Source organism: Cricetulus griseus, chromosome 6 (genome assembly GCF_003668045.3).
Source record: "Cricetulus griseus strain 17A/GY chromosome 6, alternate assembly CriGri-PICRH-1.0, whole genome shotgun sequence".
NCBI classification, from domain to species: Eukaryota; Metazoa; Chordata; class Mammalia; order Rodentia; family Cricetidae; genus Cricetulus; species Cricetulus griseus.
In genome coordinates this window covers 57322975-57344871 of record NC_048599.1, presented here as the reverse complement: position 1 = coordinate 57344871, position 21897 = coordinate 57322975, and the positions used below count along the sequence as shown (strand labels likewise).

Sequence of the window (21897 nt, the reverse complement as noted above, 5' to 3'; positions counted from 1 at the left end):
AGCAGAGAGACCTGGCATTAGAAAGGATCCTGGCAGGCTTAGTTTGTGGACGAAGCCTTCAACAGAAGAAAGAGAAGACAGAGAGAGCAGAGAGGGCCCACCCAGCCACATGGTAGCCAGCCAGGCCAACAGGGAACAGTAAGTGCTTCTTAGCACGGGAGAGAGCTAATGCATCTTTATTGTTTCTTCCCATGATGCACAGCGGTTCTACAGAGTTTCATTTGCCCCCACTATAGAGGTTGAACAAACACAACACTTGAGAAGTAGAAAGCAGGCTATCGTGGGGATAAGAAGGGGGGCTGAGTAGGGGACTTGGGGGGGCAATCGGGAAGACCCGGCTCAGGAGGCTGGAGCTGTAGCAATGAAGATGTCCTTGTAGCCTTTGATCTCCTTGACCTCGCTACTACTGATGAGAACTTGTAGCTGGTGGGGCCCAGCTTTGATGGGGTAGAGTTCCAACTGAATTTGGATGATGTGTCCGGCCATCAGAATCCCAAGGCTGAAAGTCAAAAGGAGCCTGTTGGAGCCTGGAGGATTGGCTATTTGGATGGGGCTGGGAGACCTGCGTAGTGAGTAGCACTCCCTTGTACCACCAACCCACAAGCTTTCCTGGGATTAGGAAAGCGGGGACCAGAAGGTGACATCTGGAGACTGAGAAGGATCCCGTGGTCCCATGAGGCACACCTCCTCCGAGACCAGCACCAGAGGAAGATTGATAAGAGGCCAATGGAAGTGTTACTCACTCTTTTGTTATCTGCCCATTTATGAGGCCACTTCCCTCCAGAACCATGGTGCAGTTACTCAGAGCCACCATTAGGGTGTTGGTGAGGGTGATGTAGATGTTCAGGGCCTTGCCCACCTCAGCCCTTTCAAACACCTGTGTGGGGAGAAAACAGAGGTGCCCTAGGCCTCTGGCAGCACTGCCACCCACACTCAGTAAATTCCTCCTGTGACCACCAGGGCTCCTTAGAACTTAGGTGCCCCTAGTGGTGGAGACAACTATAAACTGAGACTAGCTCAAACTAACACATGTGTTGACCTGTTTTAGAAGTTCAGGACAGAAGCTGGCGTTGGTGGTGCATGCCTTTAATACCAGCACTCGGGAGGCAGAGGCAGGCAGATTTCTGTGAGTTCCAGGCCAGCCTGGTCTCCAGAGTAAGTGCCAGGATAGGCTCCAAAGCTACACAGAGAAACCCTGTCTCGAAAAAAAAAAAAAAAAATCAGGACAGGGGCTGGAGAAATGGCTCAGAGGTTAAGAGCACCGACTGCTCTTCCAGAGGTCCTGAGTTCAATTCCCAGCAACCACATGGTGGCTCACAACCATCATTATGAGATCTGGTGCCCTCTTTTGGTGTGCAGATATACATGGAAGCAGAATGTTGTATACATAATAAATAAAATCTTTAAAAAAAAAGAAGTTCAGGACACTCTAGCAAGCTGCCACCTGTCAAGAATGGGCATAAGAGTTTCCCTTCCTGTCATCTATTTGAAGATGCCTACTGGGTTTAATTGAAGTAATGGTCTCAAAATGTTATCAATATCTACCACGTGTTAAGTAGGATTCTAAGCACAAGTCCAATCACCTATAATTGATTAGTAGTGTCTAACCCATGCAGAGGACTAGGAAGGAGTGTCATGTGTGCCATTGGTGATATCATTCCACCAAAAAAAAAAAAAAAAAAAAAAAAAGGAAGAGGAATGATGAAGCCAAAATCCCGTGATGGATTAATGACAGCCAGGACCTAACCAAGGGGTCTTGGATCCTAGCCCAGGATCTTTCTCCCATCCTGTTGTATCTTCTCAGATATCAGCAGGACATATTCCTTTCCCCCCATCTGTGCTTCACTCTTGAGGTCTGTGTCATAGGGCAGCATGGCCTTAGCCTGTAATGGGATCCTGTCCTTACTCCTGGAGCCTAGGACAGTGCCATATGGATGATGGGCATCAGTAAATGAGTATTGAACCCAAATGAGCTCTGTCCACACAGACCACAACTGGGGGCATGTTCTAGGTCGGCCAGTGAATTGAAGAGGAAGAACACACCCTCCCTAACCTGGAACTCAAACAAAAGAACCAAGTCTATAAAGAGGGTGTCAAAGTCAAATGGGTGAAAATAATTCTGGAATCCAGCACAGAGACACTAATCACCCACAGGTTCTGTCCCCGTGGGACCATACACAGCCTCCTGACATGTGCTATGTTGTTTTGGGATCCCATTACAACCAGGACTCTGCTCTGGGTAATAAGCGGGCCCTGGCTCAGCACCAAGCTTGTGTCTACACTTGCAGCTCTGCCTACTGTTTGCCCACACAGAAGGCATTCAGTATCACCTGGCTTGAAAACCTGAGAGTGTGCCCAGGTGAAAACCACCAATGCGCCTGCTGACTTGCATCCAATATGGAACCATCCAACCACTGTTCAGCTCACTAGTGCCAGGCATGCTGTTAACCAGGCTTCCAGGCACAGAGCTGCTCTTGGGGTAGGCAGTGGAAAAGTCTCTGGGAGGAAGGGAAAGGTGGGGAAGAAGCCTTTGGGGAAGGACAGCTCAGGTGACAGGAGATGGGGAGGACATGTGCTCTCCTCTGTGGAGCTTTCTTAATGCCTTTCTTCTGTAAGAGCAGCCAAGCCACTCTGGCATCGGCTCTCAATGTCTGAAGCTCATTTCTTGTTTTTATTTCCTGTGACACCCCACATCTTATCAGTGGCCATCTTTTGAATTTGACTGTATGGTCTGTCTTAAATCTGTCTCCTCCACTCAACATCCCAAATCATTGCCTCTTTATCTCCACCTTTGTGAAGGGATCTCCTTACTTAATACACCTTCACAATAACATGCCTTCATCTGTTCTCACACAGCACCTCCCTCAGCATCCTCTGCAAAATGTGACCTCGGGAGATGCCTTCACGCTCCCACCCTTTGTTTTATGCAGAGCACCAGAGCCCTCCACTTCTCAGCCTGTCAATTATGGTTGAGTAAACCCCCAGAGACTGTACTATACTGTACTGTCATCATGTGTGACAAGGCACAGTACCCCCCTCCCATGAGGAGAACATCTTAGAGCCTGGGGGCCCCCATCTCTGTCTAGAGACCTCACCTCAATAGATAACTGGGGAGGCTCCAGAGAGAAATCTTTTAGGACCAGAATGAACCGCCCTGTCTCTTCAACCTCAGCGATGCCAGACACATGGATCAGCTTTTCATCTGTCAGCTTGTTCCTATAATTGCTGTAGGGCAGCAGGAGTGGCCACTGTAGCTCTAAACATAGGCAAAAACATCATCTTGAGTCCAAGGAATGGGTTAGAAAAGGAATACTGCACTCAAAGGTCACTGATGTCTGATGTGTCGGGATGACATCACAAGTACTGCACTAGCATCCAACTGTCCAGTGACACCATCTTCCCAGACTGGGATTGTGAGAGTCTCCCTGTGATTTGGCTAGAACAGGCCAGCCTGATTCAAAGACTTAAAGCTCCACTGTCTACTGGCTTTTCAAGCCTGCTACATACTCACCCTTCTCAAAGTCCACATTCAAGCGTACCGCATGTCTCCAGAAGGGTTTCCGTGTGCTGCCCCCATGCAGCAGGGCCTGTGCACAAAAGCGTACCGTCAGTCCAATGGGGTCCTGACTATGGGCTCTGTCTGGCACCCTCTGGACATGTAGTGTGAGCATCAGGTCCTGGCCCCACATGGGTGCCCTAGCCAGGCGGAGTTGCAGCTGCACAGGCTTATCCTTAAAGCCCTCAGACCCTAGGAGATCCAGGAGGGATGAAGAGTCCCTTCTTGGTTCCAGCAATTTCCGGGAAGCCTTAATGAATACAGACCGCTCCTCAGAGGATCCTGGCAGAACAGATCCACACAGAACAAAGACATCAGTGGGGCAGGGCAGAGAGGACCAATGACCTTCTTGGGAAAACAAATGCCTGAACTCACAGCTGCCAGCCAGAAGCCATGACCATGTGCTATACAGTGGATAGCCACACAGACAGCATGCAGTACTGTGGCTCAGATGGGGATGGTGTTGCTCAGTGCGCAGTCTCTTTGGCTCTCAGTGTTCGGTTGTGTCTTATGAAACCCAGGGATGATACTGGGTTGCCCAGAGTTGCTGGAAAGTTAGGTCATGTAATTGCTGGGTATAAGATTCAGTGTGGTCCTTTGCCACCAGTGCTGCTACCATCGTGACTATCACCGTCATATCACCGTTATCACCACCACCACCGCCATCATCACCATCATGACTGTCACCATGATCAGCATCATCAAACCCGGAGGCTTCTCTTCCCTGCCTGCATTATCTCTCCTAAAATATATATTCAAGTCTTTTAGATAGAACTTCATCTCTTTCCCTTAGGAATAATTCAACATCTGGGCTTAAAACTCAAACTTGCTCCAGACTGTGGACTCCTCTAGAGCACTTACTATGTTTCCAGTGTGTTCTGCACACTAGCTCATTTCACCGTTAAGGAAGTAGAGGCAAGGGAAGAAGGTTCATACCCACCTATAGCACATCAGAGCCTTGCTTAGTTTTCCAGTGGCCAGAGTCCACCAAATCTCTCCATAGGGCTGTCTACTGCCTTCCACAGGCTCAGAGCCCTCTCTCTCCCAAGTGTTCACCCTTCCCCTTGCTTCTATCCCTACTGTGATGGACATAGAGAGACAGATGTGTGACCCTGATAGAGTTACTAGATAAAATTCAGGACTTCCAACTAAATTTGAATTTAAGATAAGCAAATAATTTTTATTGTGAATTACATGCAATATTTGAAACACATTTACACTAAAAGCTATACCCAGTTAATTTGAATTTCAGATAAACAGTGAATTATTTAGATCACATACTAAAAATTACACCCAATTAATTTGAATTTCAGATGAAGAGTGAATTATTTTTAACAGAAAGATGTCCCTGTGGTGGAAGGAGAAAACCAACTCCTATAAATTATCCTCTCTCTCTCTCTCTCTCTCTCTCTCTCTCTCTCTCTCTCTCTCATACACACACACACACACACACACACACACAGAATAGTACATGTTCCTACACACATACATGCATATGCATATACACATACACACAGTAAATAAATGTAATAGAAAAATTAAAGATGGGACTATTTAAAATAATGCATTTGTCTTAACTTATCTGGAATTCAAATTTAATTGAGCATCCTATATTCTTATTTGCTAAATCTATTCCAGGATCAAGTACCCAAGACCTAAAATAGTTCTCTGGGAGTTTGTCATAAGGGGGAGGTGGTATTGTTTTGACATGGACCATCCAATGCTTACACCCACTCCCTCCCAAATCCAAGGCCCAGGCACCTTCTGGGTACTTGTAGGAACTGGTGATGTCCAAGCGCTGATCTGACCCCACCATCTTGGTGCTGATGGCCTTCCCGATGTAATTGGTATTATGGGCTAGGATTTCTTGGACCTGGCCACCCTCAAAAAGCCAAATGACCTCATCAGCATTCACCTCCGTAAACACAAAAGGAGTGTCATAGGGCAAGTGGACATCCCCTTCCTTGATGGCTCTGACAGAGGCTGGACCACAACAGAACAACCCTGTGGAGGAAACAGGAATTATGGGGTGTGGATACAGATATATGGGCCCAAGGCAGCTGGTTGTTGCCATTGGAGGTGATGAGAAATGACGGGCACTGGCAATAATGCCCCTCACACCTGGGCTTTCTCCAGTTTACCAAGTGCACTGATGTGAGCTTATTTGTCTAATCCTCACAGTCACCCCATTGGTGTGGTTGTTGTCAACACCATCTTCCTGACTTTACAGGAAAGAACCAAGAGACTCGTTCTTCCTCCGGGTGATCCCATTGTCAGTGGCAAAGTCATACTTTGATCTAACACTGTCTATACTACAAGCCTGGAAAGGGGGTGAAATGGGAGACTGTGCACCTCTCTGGCTTTGTGGGTGCTCATGCTCATTGGCCTACCAGAGAGCCTGGCCCCTGCCACATATCCCCACGCACCACTGCTGGTTTGCTGGGGGGTGGGGTCCAGAACCTGCCAGCCATTGTACCCTGGTGGAAGGTCTTTCCGGATCATCCAGCACTCGTTCCAGACATGGAAGTTCCTGCAGAATAGAAGAAGAAGCCAGGGCTTATATTTCCTGATGGCTTTTCAGGTACCAGACAAAATGCAGAGCCTTTGTTTATAATTCTATTTTCCTCTAGTTTGTATTAGAAAGTAACTATAATATAGAAAGTTATCAAGAAGCCAGCCATGGTGTTGCACACCTTTAATCCCAGCACTTTGGAGGCAGGGGCAGGAGGATTTCTGTGAGTTGGAGGCCAGCCTGATCTACATGGAGAGTTCTAGGACAGCCAGGACTGCAATAGAGAGACCTTGTCTGATTCAATCTCAGCTATCATAATTTGTCCCCTACCTGGAACAACTGAGTCTTTACAGACAAAAAAAAAAGAAGAAAGAAAGAAAGAAAGAAAGAAAGAAAGAAAGAAAGAAAGAAAAAACAAAAAACCCTCTTACCAGATTTTGTCTGGCTTCTGAGTTGGTAGCATTTCTGCGGTTCGGTCATAGTAGGTGTCAATGGTCAAGTTCCCATCTGTGTTATGTGCAGAATGGAAATTGGAAACGACTCGTGTTGGAACACCTAAGCATCTCATTACTACAGAGAAGGAGAGATGACTGAGATCATTTCAAGAAGAATTATTCCTTTTTCATGCATAGTTTCTGACCTTCAAACATGCAGCAAATCCTTATTCCCAAAGGATGGCACCCGGAGAAGCTTCTGCCTACCTCCCATCAGTGGTACCCATTCACAAAGTGGAAGACATCATTTGTGAGCCACTTAAAACAATAATAAACCTGTTGTTTCTGGCTCATGTCTTTTTCCCAGCAGCTCTCCCAGTTAAAAGATGAGAATACAAAAGGAGTGAAAATGGGTGGCCAGTTTCAAAAGAGAACTGTGGGACCTGAGATAACTGGCTTAACTTCTCTGGGCTAGTCTTGTGAGTAAGAAAGTGAAGAGTTATAGTAGATGGCTTTCAGTTCTAGAATTCTGATTCTGCCATTCTACTTAAAGATACAAGTTGAGAGAAAGAAGAAAATTAGAGGGCCGGGGATGTAGCTCAGTGGTAGAGTGCTTGCCCAGAATGTACAAGGTTCTGAGTTCATTCTTCAGCACTGCAACATATATCAATAACTAAAGAAACAAATAAGAGAAAGGCTATTCCATTGTAGAGACAGTGGGTGACTTACTGTCTTTGAAAAGCCAGCAGCTCCCTCTTGTGGATCCTCAGCATGGTAAAGCTAAGATTTCACAGGCACATTCACTCAAAGCAGGCATTATCTTATGCTTACACACATACACAAACTAACTGCCTACAACCAGGTGTAATCAAGATCAGGCATGTTTGGGACTAGGTCCTCACCTCTATCAATGAGTTCAGAAGAAGTCTCTCCCACCCATTCCTTCTCGGAAGGCAGGCAGAGTCTACACAGAGGCTGCTGGGAAGGTCACAGTGTTTTTAGAAGTAAAAGGAATAAGAGTCCTGTCTCGATGCCCTGAAGAGCCTCCAGCAGGGCCCTGTGTGGGTAGTTAACTGTCTGATCCAGCACTGCACCTGGGCTTTCTACACATCTGTAGAGGGCATTGGGACTAAGACCTGGGCTGCAGGTGGCCAAAGGCAGCTTAGCAGTCACAGTTCTCTCCACTCAACAGCCCCGACACCCTGTAAAGTGTGAAGATGGAAAGGCTTGGAGAGGGGGCCAAGCCATGGATCTAGTCCTTTTTCTGTTCATCCTAGGATCAGAAGGTTCAAGGTGATCTCCATAATGCCCACCTGGCTACCACTGGAGACTCCAGGCCAAGGTAGAACAGGACTACAGGAGGCCAGAATAGGCACAGTCCCACCTCATAAGTAAGCTGATGAGGTCACTTTATGTGCACTCAAATATAAATCTCTGCACCTGAGGCCCCTGAATATAAGACTATGATTTCCCTCAAAGAGTCAAAAACAGAAGCCTGTTCTCATCCCATGTCCCACCCCCTTCTCCAATGGAATCCACCTATTACTTCAGCAAACACCTAGCACAATGTGACCAGGCAGGTGTGCTTTGCATGGGGGAGACAGGTAACACCTCAATACACTAGGCTCTTCAGCATCCCAGATGCGTGGGCCAAGAATTTGATACTGAATTGTAAACAGTTGAGTATGCACTCAATTGAGTCAAATGTCCATTCTCTCAAGGGTAGTTAGCAAGGTAGCAAAGCTCTAATTGTAAGTCAAGTCTCTCGGGAAAGTCTATGTGTGAGTTCAGGCTATCCCAGAGTGTCTACTTAGTCCTCCTGCCTCCACCTTTGGGCCACTGCACAGGTGGGAAGAAGTGTTCTGCCTTTTGTAGGGACCACAAGTCACTCTATCCAAATGGCCACTTTTCTCTCTGTCTGTCTGTCTCTTAAGACAAGAAGATCTCATCTAGTGCATGTTAGTCTAACTCCCTATGTAGCCAAGGAAACTCCAGATCCAACTGCCTCCACCTCTCAAATGCTAGGATTAGAGGCATGCCACACTGTGCCCAGCTCAAGAGCCCACTATTAATGTTCTTCATCAAAGAGACTATGGAATGATTGCAAAGCTCATCTCCTGGAGACTGAATAGTGTGCAGGTTAAGAACTCATTGCACACTGCTCCTAGCAATGGGCCATTGCAAGCTCTGGGCCCTTCATGAGCTGCAGTGGATTCTGAGGGTAGGTATTATCATGGCCTGACATGAGGGGGAAAACAGAAAGAGTCAGTGGGTAAGACTTCACTCACCTGTGCACATAACAGATGCAAAGACCCAGCACTGTCCATATTTCACAGGCTGCCCACCCCTGGCTGACCACTGCCGCAAGATGGCCACACTGCCATTCCATTCTAGAGGGCTGATGCCCTCGGAGTAGTCCTCTCCCCAGTTTCCCTGAAGCACACCACTGTCGTCATTGCTGTTGATCTGCAAAGAGCAGACAGGTGGGTTTCCACAACATTCTGGAGATGCTCAGGGTGTCCTCAGGCAGCAGCAAGCTTTTGCTCTTACCATGGCACTCACCACCCTGCATACGTACACCACGTCACTCCTCTGAGAATGGTCTCTGGATGGGTTCCTTAGAAAATAGAGGCTCTTGTTCAGGATCTCAAAGCAGATATCAACGATGTCCTCTTCAAACTTACAAGGCATTTGAAGGGAGAAATCAGAGAAAAGCAAAAATGTGTAGAGTCTAGAAACTTGGGCGTTAACTTGGGTGATGTGTTTGTGAAGAGAGGGCATCGGGACTTAGCCATATGACAAGATCCTATGTTGGATATAAATAAAACAAGTTGGAAATGCATTAGAATTAGAACTTAAAAAACCAAGCTGTGTGGCTCTTGACAGAAAATGCAAAGATTTGAGAGAATGGGAGAGAAGGTTTTTGAAACCCCAGATTTAAAATGATGGGACAATCAGGAAGAGGAGCGTGGAGACATTTCCCTGAGGTGTTTTAGCATGGTAGGTCCCAAGGGCCTACATCATCTATCTGCAGGACTTGTGGAAACAGGAAGACCACATGGATGAGTATTTGCATGATCTCATCTTTACGTACGAGATCAGCATTTCAGAAGAGGGAGAAGATGGAGGAGAGTACTGGAGTCAGGGGCAATGTTGCATGCATTGGAAAAGCCAGGGTAGGCTCCTAAGATACGCTTACAACATATATCAGTGACAAATTATCGACCCTTTGGCTGTCAAATGTGCCACTTTCCATCTCAGTTTCAATACACTTCACAAGTTGCAGCCGTTGGGGGATGGGAGAGTGTGATCTTCCTCAGCAAAGTTCCCATCGTCTCCCACCCCTTGTCACGATTGGTGGCTGAGAGTGGAAAAGCCATCCGCAGCCAAAGTCCTGGCCCCCCACCACCACCATGCTGCACCGCAACTGGATATTTGATGTTATTAAAGAGCTGCCAATCAGCTCTTTTTCAGTTGTGATCATGAGTTTTTATAATGATTCTTTCTAAGAATCATTATTCTCTGTGACTATATTGTGACATGTTACTGGATCAAATGATACACCATCTGTAATTTCCTCCCCAAAAGTCCTGAGGGGCTGAGAAGGGGAATGGAAGCGCCTAGAGAAAGGCTGGTTATGCCTTCCTGTAAAGGGCCGGTAGCAAGTATCTCAGGCACCCTGGCAGCCCATAGACTCTGTCTCAACTCGCTTCTGTCATTAAGCATAAAAGCCTTAAACACCAGCTATGTGAAGGAACATTCCTGAGTCCAGGGAGATGCTATTTAAGGATACTGAAGTCTAAACTTCATGGACTGTCTAAAGTTCAAAATAGTATTCCTTTAAAATTCCTAACAGTTTTTTTTTTTTTTTAAGATTTTTAATTATGTATACAGTCTTCTGCCTACATGCCAGCAGAGGGCACCAGATCTCATTCAAGGTGGTTGTGAGCCACCATGTGGTTGCTGGGAATTGAACTTAGGACCTCTGGAGGAGCAGTTAGTGCTCTTAACCATTGAGCCATCTCTCCAGCCCCCTCCCAACAGTTTTAAAGCATGAAAATTATCTTTCATGGTGAGTCATACAAAAGCAGTAGTGTTGCAGCACAGAGGACTTCAAGTTTAGTCTGAGTTACATAGGGCATTTAAGGCTAACCTGGGAAATCAAGTCAGTGAGAACCTGCCTTTAAAATCATAAACAAAAACCCCACACCAGGGTGGAATGGGTAGAGGCATGATGGCTCAGTGGGAGAAAGTGCCTCCCACAAAACCGAATGACAGAATCCAATCCCAGGGCCCACATGGTGGATGGAGGGAAATGACTTCCTGGAGCCTTGTCTTCTGGCTTCCGTATGTGCTTAGCATGCGTGCACCAATATGTATGCGAACACATGAATAAATGAAGTTAATTAATTTAATTTTTAAAAATGAAAGCACTAGGAGAGGGATGGGCCCACTGTTAGGAACACTACCTGCTCTTCAAGAGAACCTGAGTTTGATTCCCAGCACCTACATGGTGACTCAGAATCATCTGCAAATGTAGTCACAGGGAATTATCACCCTCTTCTGGCCTCCTTGGGTACTAGTCACACACACGGTGCACAGACATACACACAGGCAAAATGTTCTTATACACACAAAAATTTTTTCAAATAAAGTGATAGGAGACATTGGCCCATGGGCTGTTGCTTTCAAATTATAGAAGAATGAGAGGCTTGTGGCAAATCGGTTCCTAGTGGGGTTGGTAACTAGAATAGAAGTTTATTCCAGTTGTTGGTAATGCTCTATTCTTTCTTTTTCCCTCCCTCCCTCCCTCCCTCCCTCCCTCCCTCCCTCCCTCCCTCCTCCCTCCCTCCCTCCCTCCCTCCCTCCCTCCTCTCTCTCTCTCTCTCTCTCTCTCTCTCTCTCTCTCTCTCTCTCTCTCCCGAGACAGGGTTTCTCTGTGTAGCTTTGGAGTCTATACCACTCTGTAGACCAGACTGGCTTCAAACACACAGAGATCCGTCTGCCTCTGCCTTCCAAGTACTGGGATTAAGGGCGTGCACCACCAACGCCCGGTTCTTTTCTTTTCTTAATGCAGCATAAAAACCTTGAAAAGAAAGCAGTATTTTCTTTACTTGCCCCTCTCATTGGATGGGAAACTGGCCAGCACTTCACACAGCTCTCGACAAGTCCATCCCAGACCCACCTCCAGGGGGCAGTGTTACCTGCCCATAGTTCCAAGGCCTGGAGGTGATGGAATTTTCTTGACCCTTGTAAACAAAGCCGTAATCGCTCATGATATACTCCTGCAGCAGTGTTTCACTTGGCAGGTAGACATCGTCCTCTGAGCAGTAAAGAGTATCAGAGAGATAAAGAAAATCACAAGGCAAACAAAAGCACGAAATTAAAAAACAGCAGAAAAGAAACGTCATTCTGGAAACAGGAAGAACAGTCAAGGGATGACTGAGGGCAACAGAAATTAAGACTGGGCCCTCGGGAAAGCTAGACATGTGCTTCTCCAGAGGCCAGCAACAAAATCTATGCTATAAAAATTACAGATTGTGAAAATTATCAGATTATTTTAGAGTTTTGGGGAAAAAATCACTCATTCCCACTACTCAGAAATACCCACTGTAACACAGTCTTCTTGCTGTATGCATATGAATAATTAGTTAGAGTCAAACTGAATTCACTTGCTAAGTTATCTCACTTAACGTCACAGTATGGATATTTTCATCATGTTATTAGGGGCTGGAGAGGTGGCTCAGTGGTTAAGAGTACTGGCTGCTCTTCCAGAGGACCTGGGTTCAATTCCCGGCACCCACATGACATCTCACATCAGTAACTCCTATTCCAGGGGATCTGATACAGACACATATGTGGGCAAAACAACAAGCCACATAAAAATAAATAAATCATTTCAAGAATTCTTTGTGGGTCCAGCTGTGGTGTAGTACACTTCATCCCAGCATTCTGGAAGCAGAGGCAGGTGGAGCTCTGTGAGTTTGAAACCAACTTGGTCCACATAGTGAGTTCCAGGCCAGTAGGGCTACATAATCAGAGCCCATCTCAACAAAACTGTGAATTTTGCAGCTGGATATGGTGGTTCATGCCTATAATCAAAACACTCAAAAGGCTGAGACAGAGGACCATGAATTCAAGACCAGCCTAGACAACACAGCAAGACCCATCTCACGAAAAGAAAAAAAATTAAATATGTTTAAGGCTGGTGAGAGGATTGGGAAAGTAAGGGCACTTATGCCTAAGCCTGGTAATCTGAGGTTGATCCCTGGGATCCATATGCTGGAAGGAAAGAACCAAGTCCCACAAGATGACCTTCACACATGTAGGTGAACACACACACACACACACACACACACAGAGTTAATTTTTTTTCCGCTTCAGCACAAGGTAATATGTTGCACAGATATGCAATGATTATCTGCCAGGCTTTGCCAGAAGAATGTAAAAGAACCAATGGATCAAATTAACACTACAATCTGGGAGCAAGTCCTACCTGAACTCCATGGGTTAAAAAGTAAGATGAAATTCCCCAGTGGGTAAGTCACACTAGGACCCTGGTCCCCAGAAATCTCTGTCTTCAGTGTGTAATGGCCAATGACTGCACTGGCCGGTATGAAAATCGAGACTTGGAGAGAGTTGCTGTCAATAACGAAGTCGGAAGCACTCCAGACATTCCCAGGCCGGGTCTGAATGAGCACGAAAGTGGCTCGGGTCCCCAGAAGCTCTGTGGGCTCTGGTCCTGAGTAAGAGAGAAAGAAGATCCCAGAGGAGGGCTCAAAATTCTTATGTGATGGAGCTGAAGGCATGATGGCTCAGTGGTTAAACATTTATACTGCTCTTACAGAGAGAGGACTGGAGTTTGGATCCCAGAACTCATAAAAGGTGACTCAAAATTACCTGTAACTTCATCTCCAGGGGATGTTCTGATGCACGTTTCTAGCCTCTCAGTATGTGTGCACACACACACTTAAAAGTAATAAAATAAATGTGGTATATGATTGACTCCCTGTGGCCGGCAGAATCCTCACCATCTCCCAACATTTGCTAAAGCCTTTTGTTTCAAGGTTTTTACTAACTGTTAAGCTCTTTGGGCCTCTGATTTTTTTCTTTCCATTTCCAGCCTGTAAAAAAACGAGAGCCTAATGGTACCACCTTAAAGTCTTCCATGAGAATTAATAGGAGTTCATGTCTGGCGAGTTTTACAACTGTGCCTGTGTACTTGTAGGTTGGCCGTTGTGACTAAAACATCAGTTTGATGACCTGGCCAAATATTTCCTTAATAGAACCAACAGTACTCTATTGCATGACCCCTCAAGGATCATGCAGGGGTCCCAGAAGAGGGGAGTACAGCTCAGAGACAGGGGGCAAGAGCCCTTCCCCCAGGTGAACTTTCCTAACTTTCTGTTTTGGGGGAACCAGAGGAACCCGAGGAACCTAAGGGCAGAGCGAGCTCACCTGTCTCAGCTACAAAGGTGAGGTGGTCCTTCTGGGGCTGGAAGGGTCGATTGAAGGTCAACGTTAGGCTGAACTTCTGGCCACGGCGCAGGATGAGCTTCGTCAAGCCCATCTCCTGAGTGTGGTGGTCCTCGTTGTTCCTGGGGATCTGCAGTTCCACGGACCTGAGCTCCAAGGCTGCCACTTGGGGAGGGAGAACAGGTCACCGCCCGATTGAGACTTGGAATCATTTGGATTCACCTGACTGACGTTAGCCTTGCTGTCCACTCCCCTCCCCCGTGCCTCCTGATTTCACTACAACCTCAAAGGGCAATGCAGCAGATCCTAGTCAGGGATGGAGAGGGCTATCAATCCTCGAGGCATCAGAGCTGGAGGACTGGTGGTGTCCCAGAGGGCAAAACAAATTCCATTGGGATTTTGTATGAATGAAGTCAAGCTGTCTGAAGGCTGGACAACAGCTATAAGGCAAGTCCCTGATTTCAGGTAGCAGGATTATTTGAGCTTATTTCTGGTTCTCAGTTTTGTTTCAAGTCTACGCAGAAGGTATTCTGGGCATACACCTAGTGTATGGTTGTAAGATTCCGCTAGCATAAAGCTTCTAGAGTGATTGGGCCCTAGGTCATCATTACCTTGTCAAGTTGCTTGGAAGACCTTGAACAAGGCACCTAATAGTCCTAGACATTAGTGTGTTCATCTAAAAAGTGGGGAGATGATCATGTTCCTTTTTCATAACGTTTACATGGGCCTTCAGGAAGGAGGCATACATGAGAACCTCAGTATTAGGCCACACACAGAGAAAGTCCCTGGTAATTCTTAGTTACTTGAAGTAGTAGCAATCATGCAGCTCACTCTGAACTTGCTTTGCTGACAATGTTCATATTGCATTTATTATCAACAAAAATTCACTCACCAGGTCTTTCTCTAACAAGTCCAACCTATTAGTGGGTTGTGAGTGACTACCCTCCAAGCCATCCCTTCCTGCTAACAAAAGAATTATCCCAGCTGGGCTTTATCGACTGTTTACACCCGCTGTGGAAAAGTGAGGATGTCATGAGATCCATACCTGGCACCTATTGTATGCAACTCTACCTTACTTGCATGTGGCCTCCTGGAAAGCTTACAGCATATAAATGAAGGAGACTTGTGGCAGGGCTCCATCTATGTCCCCAAGGGGAAGGCCCTGCTCAGTAAAGGCATTTCCAGGTGCAGCCTGTTCAAGGAGGAGCACCTGCACCCTGCAAGCATCCCTCCCCTGTGCTCTGTAAGGAAGCCCAATAAATTCATTGGTCCCTAGGGTGAACTTTGTCTGAATCCTTCCTCTATTTGTCATTGGGACTTTAGTTTTAGGAGAAGGGTGGACCAGCTGTAAGGAAGGTAAAAAGGCTCAAGAGACTGCTGCCCATCCAGGTAAGATCCCAGGGACCTACATGCTGGAGGGAGAGAACTGACTCCCTAAAAGCTATCCTCTGACCCTGACATGTGTGCTTAATATTAAAGTGACACACATAAGTATAATATAATTTTAAAAGGTAACCAATGAGAGAAACAGGATAGACAATATCACAAAACATGGAACGCTGGAAAAGCAAGGACAATTTTATGTGTAAATGAGTCATAGTATGAATTATGGATCATGGTGAAAAGTTTGAAAGCAGCTGGCTTAGATCCTGTTGGAAACTGACCACATCTCATATTTTCCCGGGGGCCTGAAATGTCCATACCAAGCCCACTGAGTTTCCCGGGAAAGCACTCCACCCTAAACATGCCTTCCAGAGGCCCGTCCACATTGAAAGCTCCTATACCCTGAAGAGGAGTGAAGGGCACTAGGAGCCATCATGTGTGCAGCACAGGAGAGAAGAGACCTGAGGCAGGCTTTCCTGGCTGCTGTTCACTGCTGGAGCACAGCTGGCTCCCTTTCTCCAGGCTTCTTCCTTCACTTTAGAAAGCAAAGAAGAGGGAGGGATGTTGCCTTCTCTCAAGCCCAAGGCTGCGTGCCTGAAGAGATACAGTCACCACCAGACACTTAGGCTTTCTTTTTATTCCACTTAATGTAATGATGTGTTGGCTCACCCAAGGGCTTTTCGTGTCAAGGAGACATGACTTAGAATAAAAGGAAAGGCTTCCAATGAAGCCAGAAAGGGAAGCTGAGGGAAGCAGGAAGAAGCTCAACAATGCAGGAAATCCAGTAGAATCAATTAGAAAAACACGTCAGCACCCACAAGGCCTGACTTGGATGTGGTCCCACTGGAGGTAATGGTGTGAGTAAGAGAGAGGTGAGCCTCAGACACAAGACTCCTGGCGCTTACTTGATTAACACAATGACAAGGGTATAAAAGGATGAAATTATATCCGGGTATATTAACAGCCTTTAAAAAAAAGGGTGGGAGGAGACGTTAAAACAGCTGTCTGCCTAGGAGGAATCCTCTGAGAAACCAAAACCTGAGATAGCCTTGCTCTCAGGTAGGGCTCCATCCCATCCCTCCACTTGGGTCTTGGTTCTGAGGGTATCACCATCATGCATGGGGATTTCTTTGCCATGGAAGATGTCCCACCCCATGATTCTTTGCTTTCACAACACCTCTGTTTTCTGCAGAGCATTGAATAGCAACCAGCTCCACAAAAGCAGAGACCTTGGTCATCTTGAACCTGGATTCCCCATGTCCAGAACCAAGTGCTTTAGAAAAGCATGGTGTTCAGAGAATTCCTACTACAAGCCAGTCCGTTATCCATGTCCCAAATCATTCATTTTTCATGAGTACTCTGTAATGCTGTGTTAATATTGTTCCTGATATGAAGGAGGGGTCTGATTGGAACTGGGATTCAAACCCAAGCAGGCTGGTTCTAGAGTCTATCCCTAATCCTCACCATATCCTGCCTTCCCCAATAAGCAGGTGCTAAACAATGTTCACTAAATGGACAGGTGCACATGTGCAAAACTTCAAGCAATAGGGCATCAGGACAGTCAAGGGGGCCACAGGAGTTCAAAACTTACAAAAGTGGCCATAAAATTTAAGACCAGGTGCAGTGGTGGCACACGCCTTTAATACCAGCACTTGGGAGGCAGAGGCAGGCGGATCTCTGTGAGTTTGATGCCAGAGCAAGTTCCAGAACATCTGGGGCTACACAGAGAAACTTGGTCTCAAAAAAAAAAAAACAAAGCAAGACAAAAACAAAAATTAAAAAGACTAGAACCTTACTGAGGTCACAATTAAATACAAAAACAATGAGATTTGATCTATTAAAATATTAAAAAATAAATACCAATACCCTATTTGTTGAAGGCATATGGAAATAGATTGCCTCATATACAACAATGGAAGTATAGAAATCGTACAGATACAGACCTTTTAGAGACAGTACCTTTGGAACAAGCTGGCTAGCCAGTCTAGCTGAATCAGCAAGTTCTGAGTTCAGTGAGAGACCCTGCCTTAATGTATGAGGTGGAGACTGATCAACAAAAACACCCAATGTCACAGTCTAGACTTTGCCTGTTCATGTACAGACATGAGTGCAACGTGTGTGTAACACACACACACACACACACACACACACACACACACACACACACACACACACGATCAAAGAATAAGGAGAAATTATTCCCTAGATGCCAAAAGTAAAATAAAAGGTACTGAAAATTATAGGAGAGGTTTCATCAAGTTTTCCAGTTTATCAAGTCTTTGTTTTGAACAGACATTTCTTTTCTATACTGGGGTAGTGTTACTTTGATTAAAGACGGGTTTTTGAACAGGAGCGGCTCATCAAAGCTGTACTTTGAAATTAATTTAGCTGTGGTGTTTAACTCAGACTAGAGGGGGAGAACACCATGGGCGGAGATGGCAGTGACACTTCTGTTGCAATGTTCTAAATCAAAGACTAGTAGGAACTTAAATACAGGTGATGGTAAGAGTCTGAGAGGGACCACCCATGCGTACCAGGGACCAGCCTCTATGGGCACGAAGCAGCTAATAAATATGTGTTGTAATAATGTGATTTGCAGAGCTTCTTTCTAAGTCCTCTGCAGGTGCAGGTGAAGATCAGGGCCAGCAAAGGAATCCATCACCAAGGCCCGGGACGCCTCACGTAGAGACAACAAAGGTGAGTTACATGTAGTACAACCAGCAAGAGAATTGGCCTCTGCCATCAAATTCCAGCCGAATTCAGTGTCTCCTTTCTGCCTTATGCTGCATTTGTGCTAGCGTTCTCCCTTCCCCCCACTTATTATACCATCATCATTATTATTATTTGAGGACTTTGATACATAATTCATTCCTTTTCATTTCTTCAGTTTAAAAAAAATGAGAAAGATTACATTCTGTGCAAAAGTTTGTGAAATGATTCCTATGTAGTGAGATTACCATTCTGTTCTGTAGGCATTTAAGTGTGAGAAAATAAAAATTTCTCATAACTAAAAAGCTTAAAATCCAAACTCCTCCAAAGTGTGGATCCAACATATTCCCATCTTATCTCCCAGGTGCTCTTAAAGTAACTCTAACTCTCTCACGCTGTCTTCCAAATGGACCATGCCCAAGTCTAGACAGCCCCAACCCTCCCTTAAGCCCTCTGTGTCTCCACAACACCAGTTTCCAAGAAAAATTCAGCATCCACCTTCCTGAAATCCTTCCAAAGCACTTCGCTTTAGAACATGGGACCTGCCACAATATTTGTGTCTGTAGCTCTGTAGCTGATATTTGGTGAGTGTTAAAAAGCCCCAGGCTTTCTGTACATCACCGTCTTTTATCCCTACAACTATCCCATGAACTATTATCAAACCCATGTGACAGATAAGGAGAAAAATAATTAGTAAGGGGAAATGACTTCACCTACTTATTGCCATTTAAATTTAGTTTGACTCATGCACCTTCTTCTTCATCTGGCAGGTGGTCCTAGAGAAATGATTCCAGACAGCCATCTACATTTTTTGTGCTTTTTGGAATAAAGAAATAGACAGACATAAGAGGAACTTCTCTACTAAAAGAACTGGAGAGCCATTCTCCGGTCCAGGCTTCTCTATAGGACCCAAGAGGGGGGCAAACAACAATGAAAAACCACAGCTTTATTTCCACTGCATCATTCAAAGGTACCAAAGAATTCAGAAGCTGGGACATCAGATGTGGCTCAGATGATAGAGCACCTGCCTTAATGTGCAGAGAGCCCTAGGTTCAATTTCCAGCACCACTAGGGTATGGTGGTATGAACCTGTAATCATAGAACTTTAGAGGTATAGGCAGTAAGATCAGGAGTTTTAGGTCATCCTCAGATACACTGTAAGTTTGAGGCCAGCCTGGGCTACCTAAGACCCTGTCTCAAATGACCAATAAGACAAATACAAACAACAACAAAACACAAAAAGTACAGAAGCCCTCAGGTCTCTTAGTAGGTTGGAACAGAACCAGCCCCAGGATCCACCTGATCTCCTTCCACAATCTGCAATTTCTTAGGCTCAGAACCACCGTTTTTTCAATTAATCACTTACTGACAACTATACAGCTTCCTTGAAATGTTTTTGTTTAATGGTGTCTATGTGACTAATTAATTGTTTGCATCCCAAGCCCAGTAGTTTTAATAGCTGCTATTGAGCAGAAAGTAGTTCCTGGGTTGGCTGCACAGGAACTTAAATCATTAAGTCTTTTGGCTCATGTATAAAAGTAGCTATAAATATTAGTCATAATCATAAAATGCAAGCTAAGGCAATAATGAGGCCTATCTTTGGTCTATTGAAAATGCTTGAAATAACAATGTTCACAGCGTATGGAAACTCAGTGCCTCGTATAGTGAGAGTGGGCTTATATACTCATGCAGACCTAGAGTCAGCTGATGCCCATTGCCCCTTCTCAAAACATTTATTCTTTTAGAAATTTTGCACAAAGAATACTTCTGTACATCTCTACAAAGTTCTACCGACAGGGGCATCCATTGCAGCATGATTTGAAGCGTGAATACTAAGAGATAAATGCCCACCAGTAAGAGACAGTAACCAATTAACCTGTTTATTAAATAAGCTGTGCTCATATGTCCTACTTGGACTTCCTAAGGCCATTCCAGCTTCAGATTTTAAAGGCAAGATGGTCTACAGCTTCAGGGAAGAAAATGGATGACTGTATGATATGTGCTCCAAGATCCAAATGAAGGTGGAGAAACAGGAGGCAGATTACACCACAGTGAACCTTCTCTGCACTCCTCCCCTCCCAGGCTTACTCCCTCTCTTGACTTTACACCTCATAAAAGTTAAAGATAACTGCCACTACTCACCAGGATCCATCTCCCTCAGGTCAGTCAAGGCCCATCAAGTGGCCAGCATTAGGATTCTGGTCCCGATGCCTCCCCGGAGTGCTAGAGTCGTCCTGCCATCATGGAGTCGGGTGGGGCTGCCACTTCCTCCTCCTCCCACCCCTTTTCCTGAAATTTCCCGTTGTTCCAGGTGCCTTCTAGCTTAAGGGAAGAAGCCTTGCCTTAAGCCTCTAAAATGCTTGCTGAGGGTTTGTTTCTGTGGCATTCTGTTAATCTGTGAAGTGCCCCAGTGACATGGAAGGCAAGGCTCCAGTCTGTCCACGAGCTCTTCTGTCACGTCCAGGACTCTGGATCTCATTCATTCTAAATCCTCTGGACTGGCATCACCCAACAGTGTCAGTGTTGAGACAGGAATGACTGGAAAACATCATGGCTCAAGTAATACAACAGACATAGTCCCAGAATGGGATGGTGCATCCCACTAGGACTCATGCTGAACTTTGTATACTGAAGAAAAACAAGGCATAGTGGAACAGTGAATTGTCCAGTAGATAAAGTGAAACTAGTGACATTTCCAGTGACAGGGAGAAATGTCTCTGACAAGTTGTTAACTAATAGGGGTAGAATATAAAAATGATGCCATTTTACACAGATAATGCCCATTTTTAAAAGATGGAATATAAGAAAAAGACTAAGAATAATTATGAGCTTCTTTTTTATACTTGGCTGAGTAAAAAACTAAATCTACAGTCAGTACCTAAGATACTTTAATAAGAAACACTAGGTCAATGAGATGGCTCAGTAGGTAAGAGCTGAGTTTAATCCCCAGGACCCACATAGCAAAAGGATAGAACTAACTCCTATAGGGCATCCTGTATCCCCCATGCACACCAAATAAATAAATGTAAGAAAACTTAAAAATAGATAAGGGGTCATCAAGAAAGCTTAGCAGGAAAAAGCATGTGCGACCAAGCCTTGGAACCTGAGTTAGATCTCAAGACCCACATGGTGTGAAGAGAATCAGCTCTCACAAGTTGTCCTCTGACCTCCTCCAATGTCACCCACAGGTCTCCATTCAGATGTTCACACACCAAATGAGTGAATAAATGAGAAAAAGAAGAAGGAAAAAATAATTTAAGAGAAAGTAAGAAATAGGTAAGAAGGCCATGGCAAGAAGTGCAGGTAGGTGTGCATGTATGCGTGAGCGTACCAGACTAGCAGCTTTTTAAAACTCAAACTCTCCATTAAACACCCCAGGGGAGGTATTTAAATTGGTCAAATAATAAGCATTGTGAGAAAACAAAGATTTCACACATTTATTCACTATTGTCAAAGGTGTGTAAGAGGTTAATTTGTATGACTCATTGAAAAGTCCTACACCTCTTGTAATCACGGCTTTCTGGCACGTTCCCTGCCTGTTTTAATATGTGAAGTGTATTGAGAAAATAGTCCCCAATCAGACTTGTTAAAATCACTCACTGCCAAGTATTTTTTGAGCATCCTATAGGCTTTATTTTGTCAAAATTGCTCTACTTTGACTCAAAAGAATAGTTAGTTACTGGTATCAAGAATATATTTTTTGGGCTGGGGAGATGGCTCAGAGGTTAAGAGCACCAACTGCTCTTCCAGAGGTCCTGAGTTCAATTCCCAGCAACCACATGGTGGCTCACAACCATCCGTAATGAGATCTGGTGCCCCCTTCTGGT

General features: G+C 45.2%; 1 protein-coding gene across 1 annotated transcript; it reads right to left on the bottom strand.

Moving 5' to 3' along the window:
• Window positions 1-339: 339 nt before the first annotated feature.
• On the bottom strand, window positions 340-20222 carry Tgm7 (transglutaminase 7). The gene is made up of 13 exons (XM_035446699.1): window positions 20213-20222; window positions 13961-14143; window positions 12999-13244; window positions 11707-11825; window positions 9053-9181; window positions 8791-8968; window positions 6500-6638; window positions 5983-6086; window positions 5318-5560; window positions 3512-3838; window positions 3096-3256; window positions 744-877; window positions 340-499 (listed from the first exon to the last, which is right to left on the bottom strand). Exons 1-13 carry the CDS (start codon window positions 20220-20222, stop codon window positions 340-342), a joined length of 2133 nt encoding a protein of 710 aa, XP_035302590.1.
• Window positions 20223-21897: the final 1675 nt, after the last annotated feature.

Bases quoted from the DNA above. Each gene is read 5' to 3' on its own strand.
- Tgm7 (XM_035446699.1), bottom strand. The intron at 13,245-13,960 runs GTGAGCTCGCTC...TCTCTTACTCAG, and splicing joins CACCTTTGTAGCTGAGACAG to GACCAGAGCCCACAGAGCTT. The intron at 8,969-9,052 runs GTAAGAGCAAAA...TGCTCTTTGCAG, and splicing joins GCAGGGTGGTGAGTGCCATG to ATCAACAGCAATGACGACAG.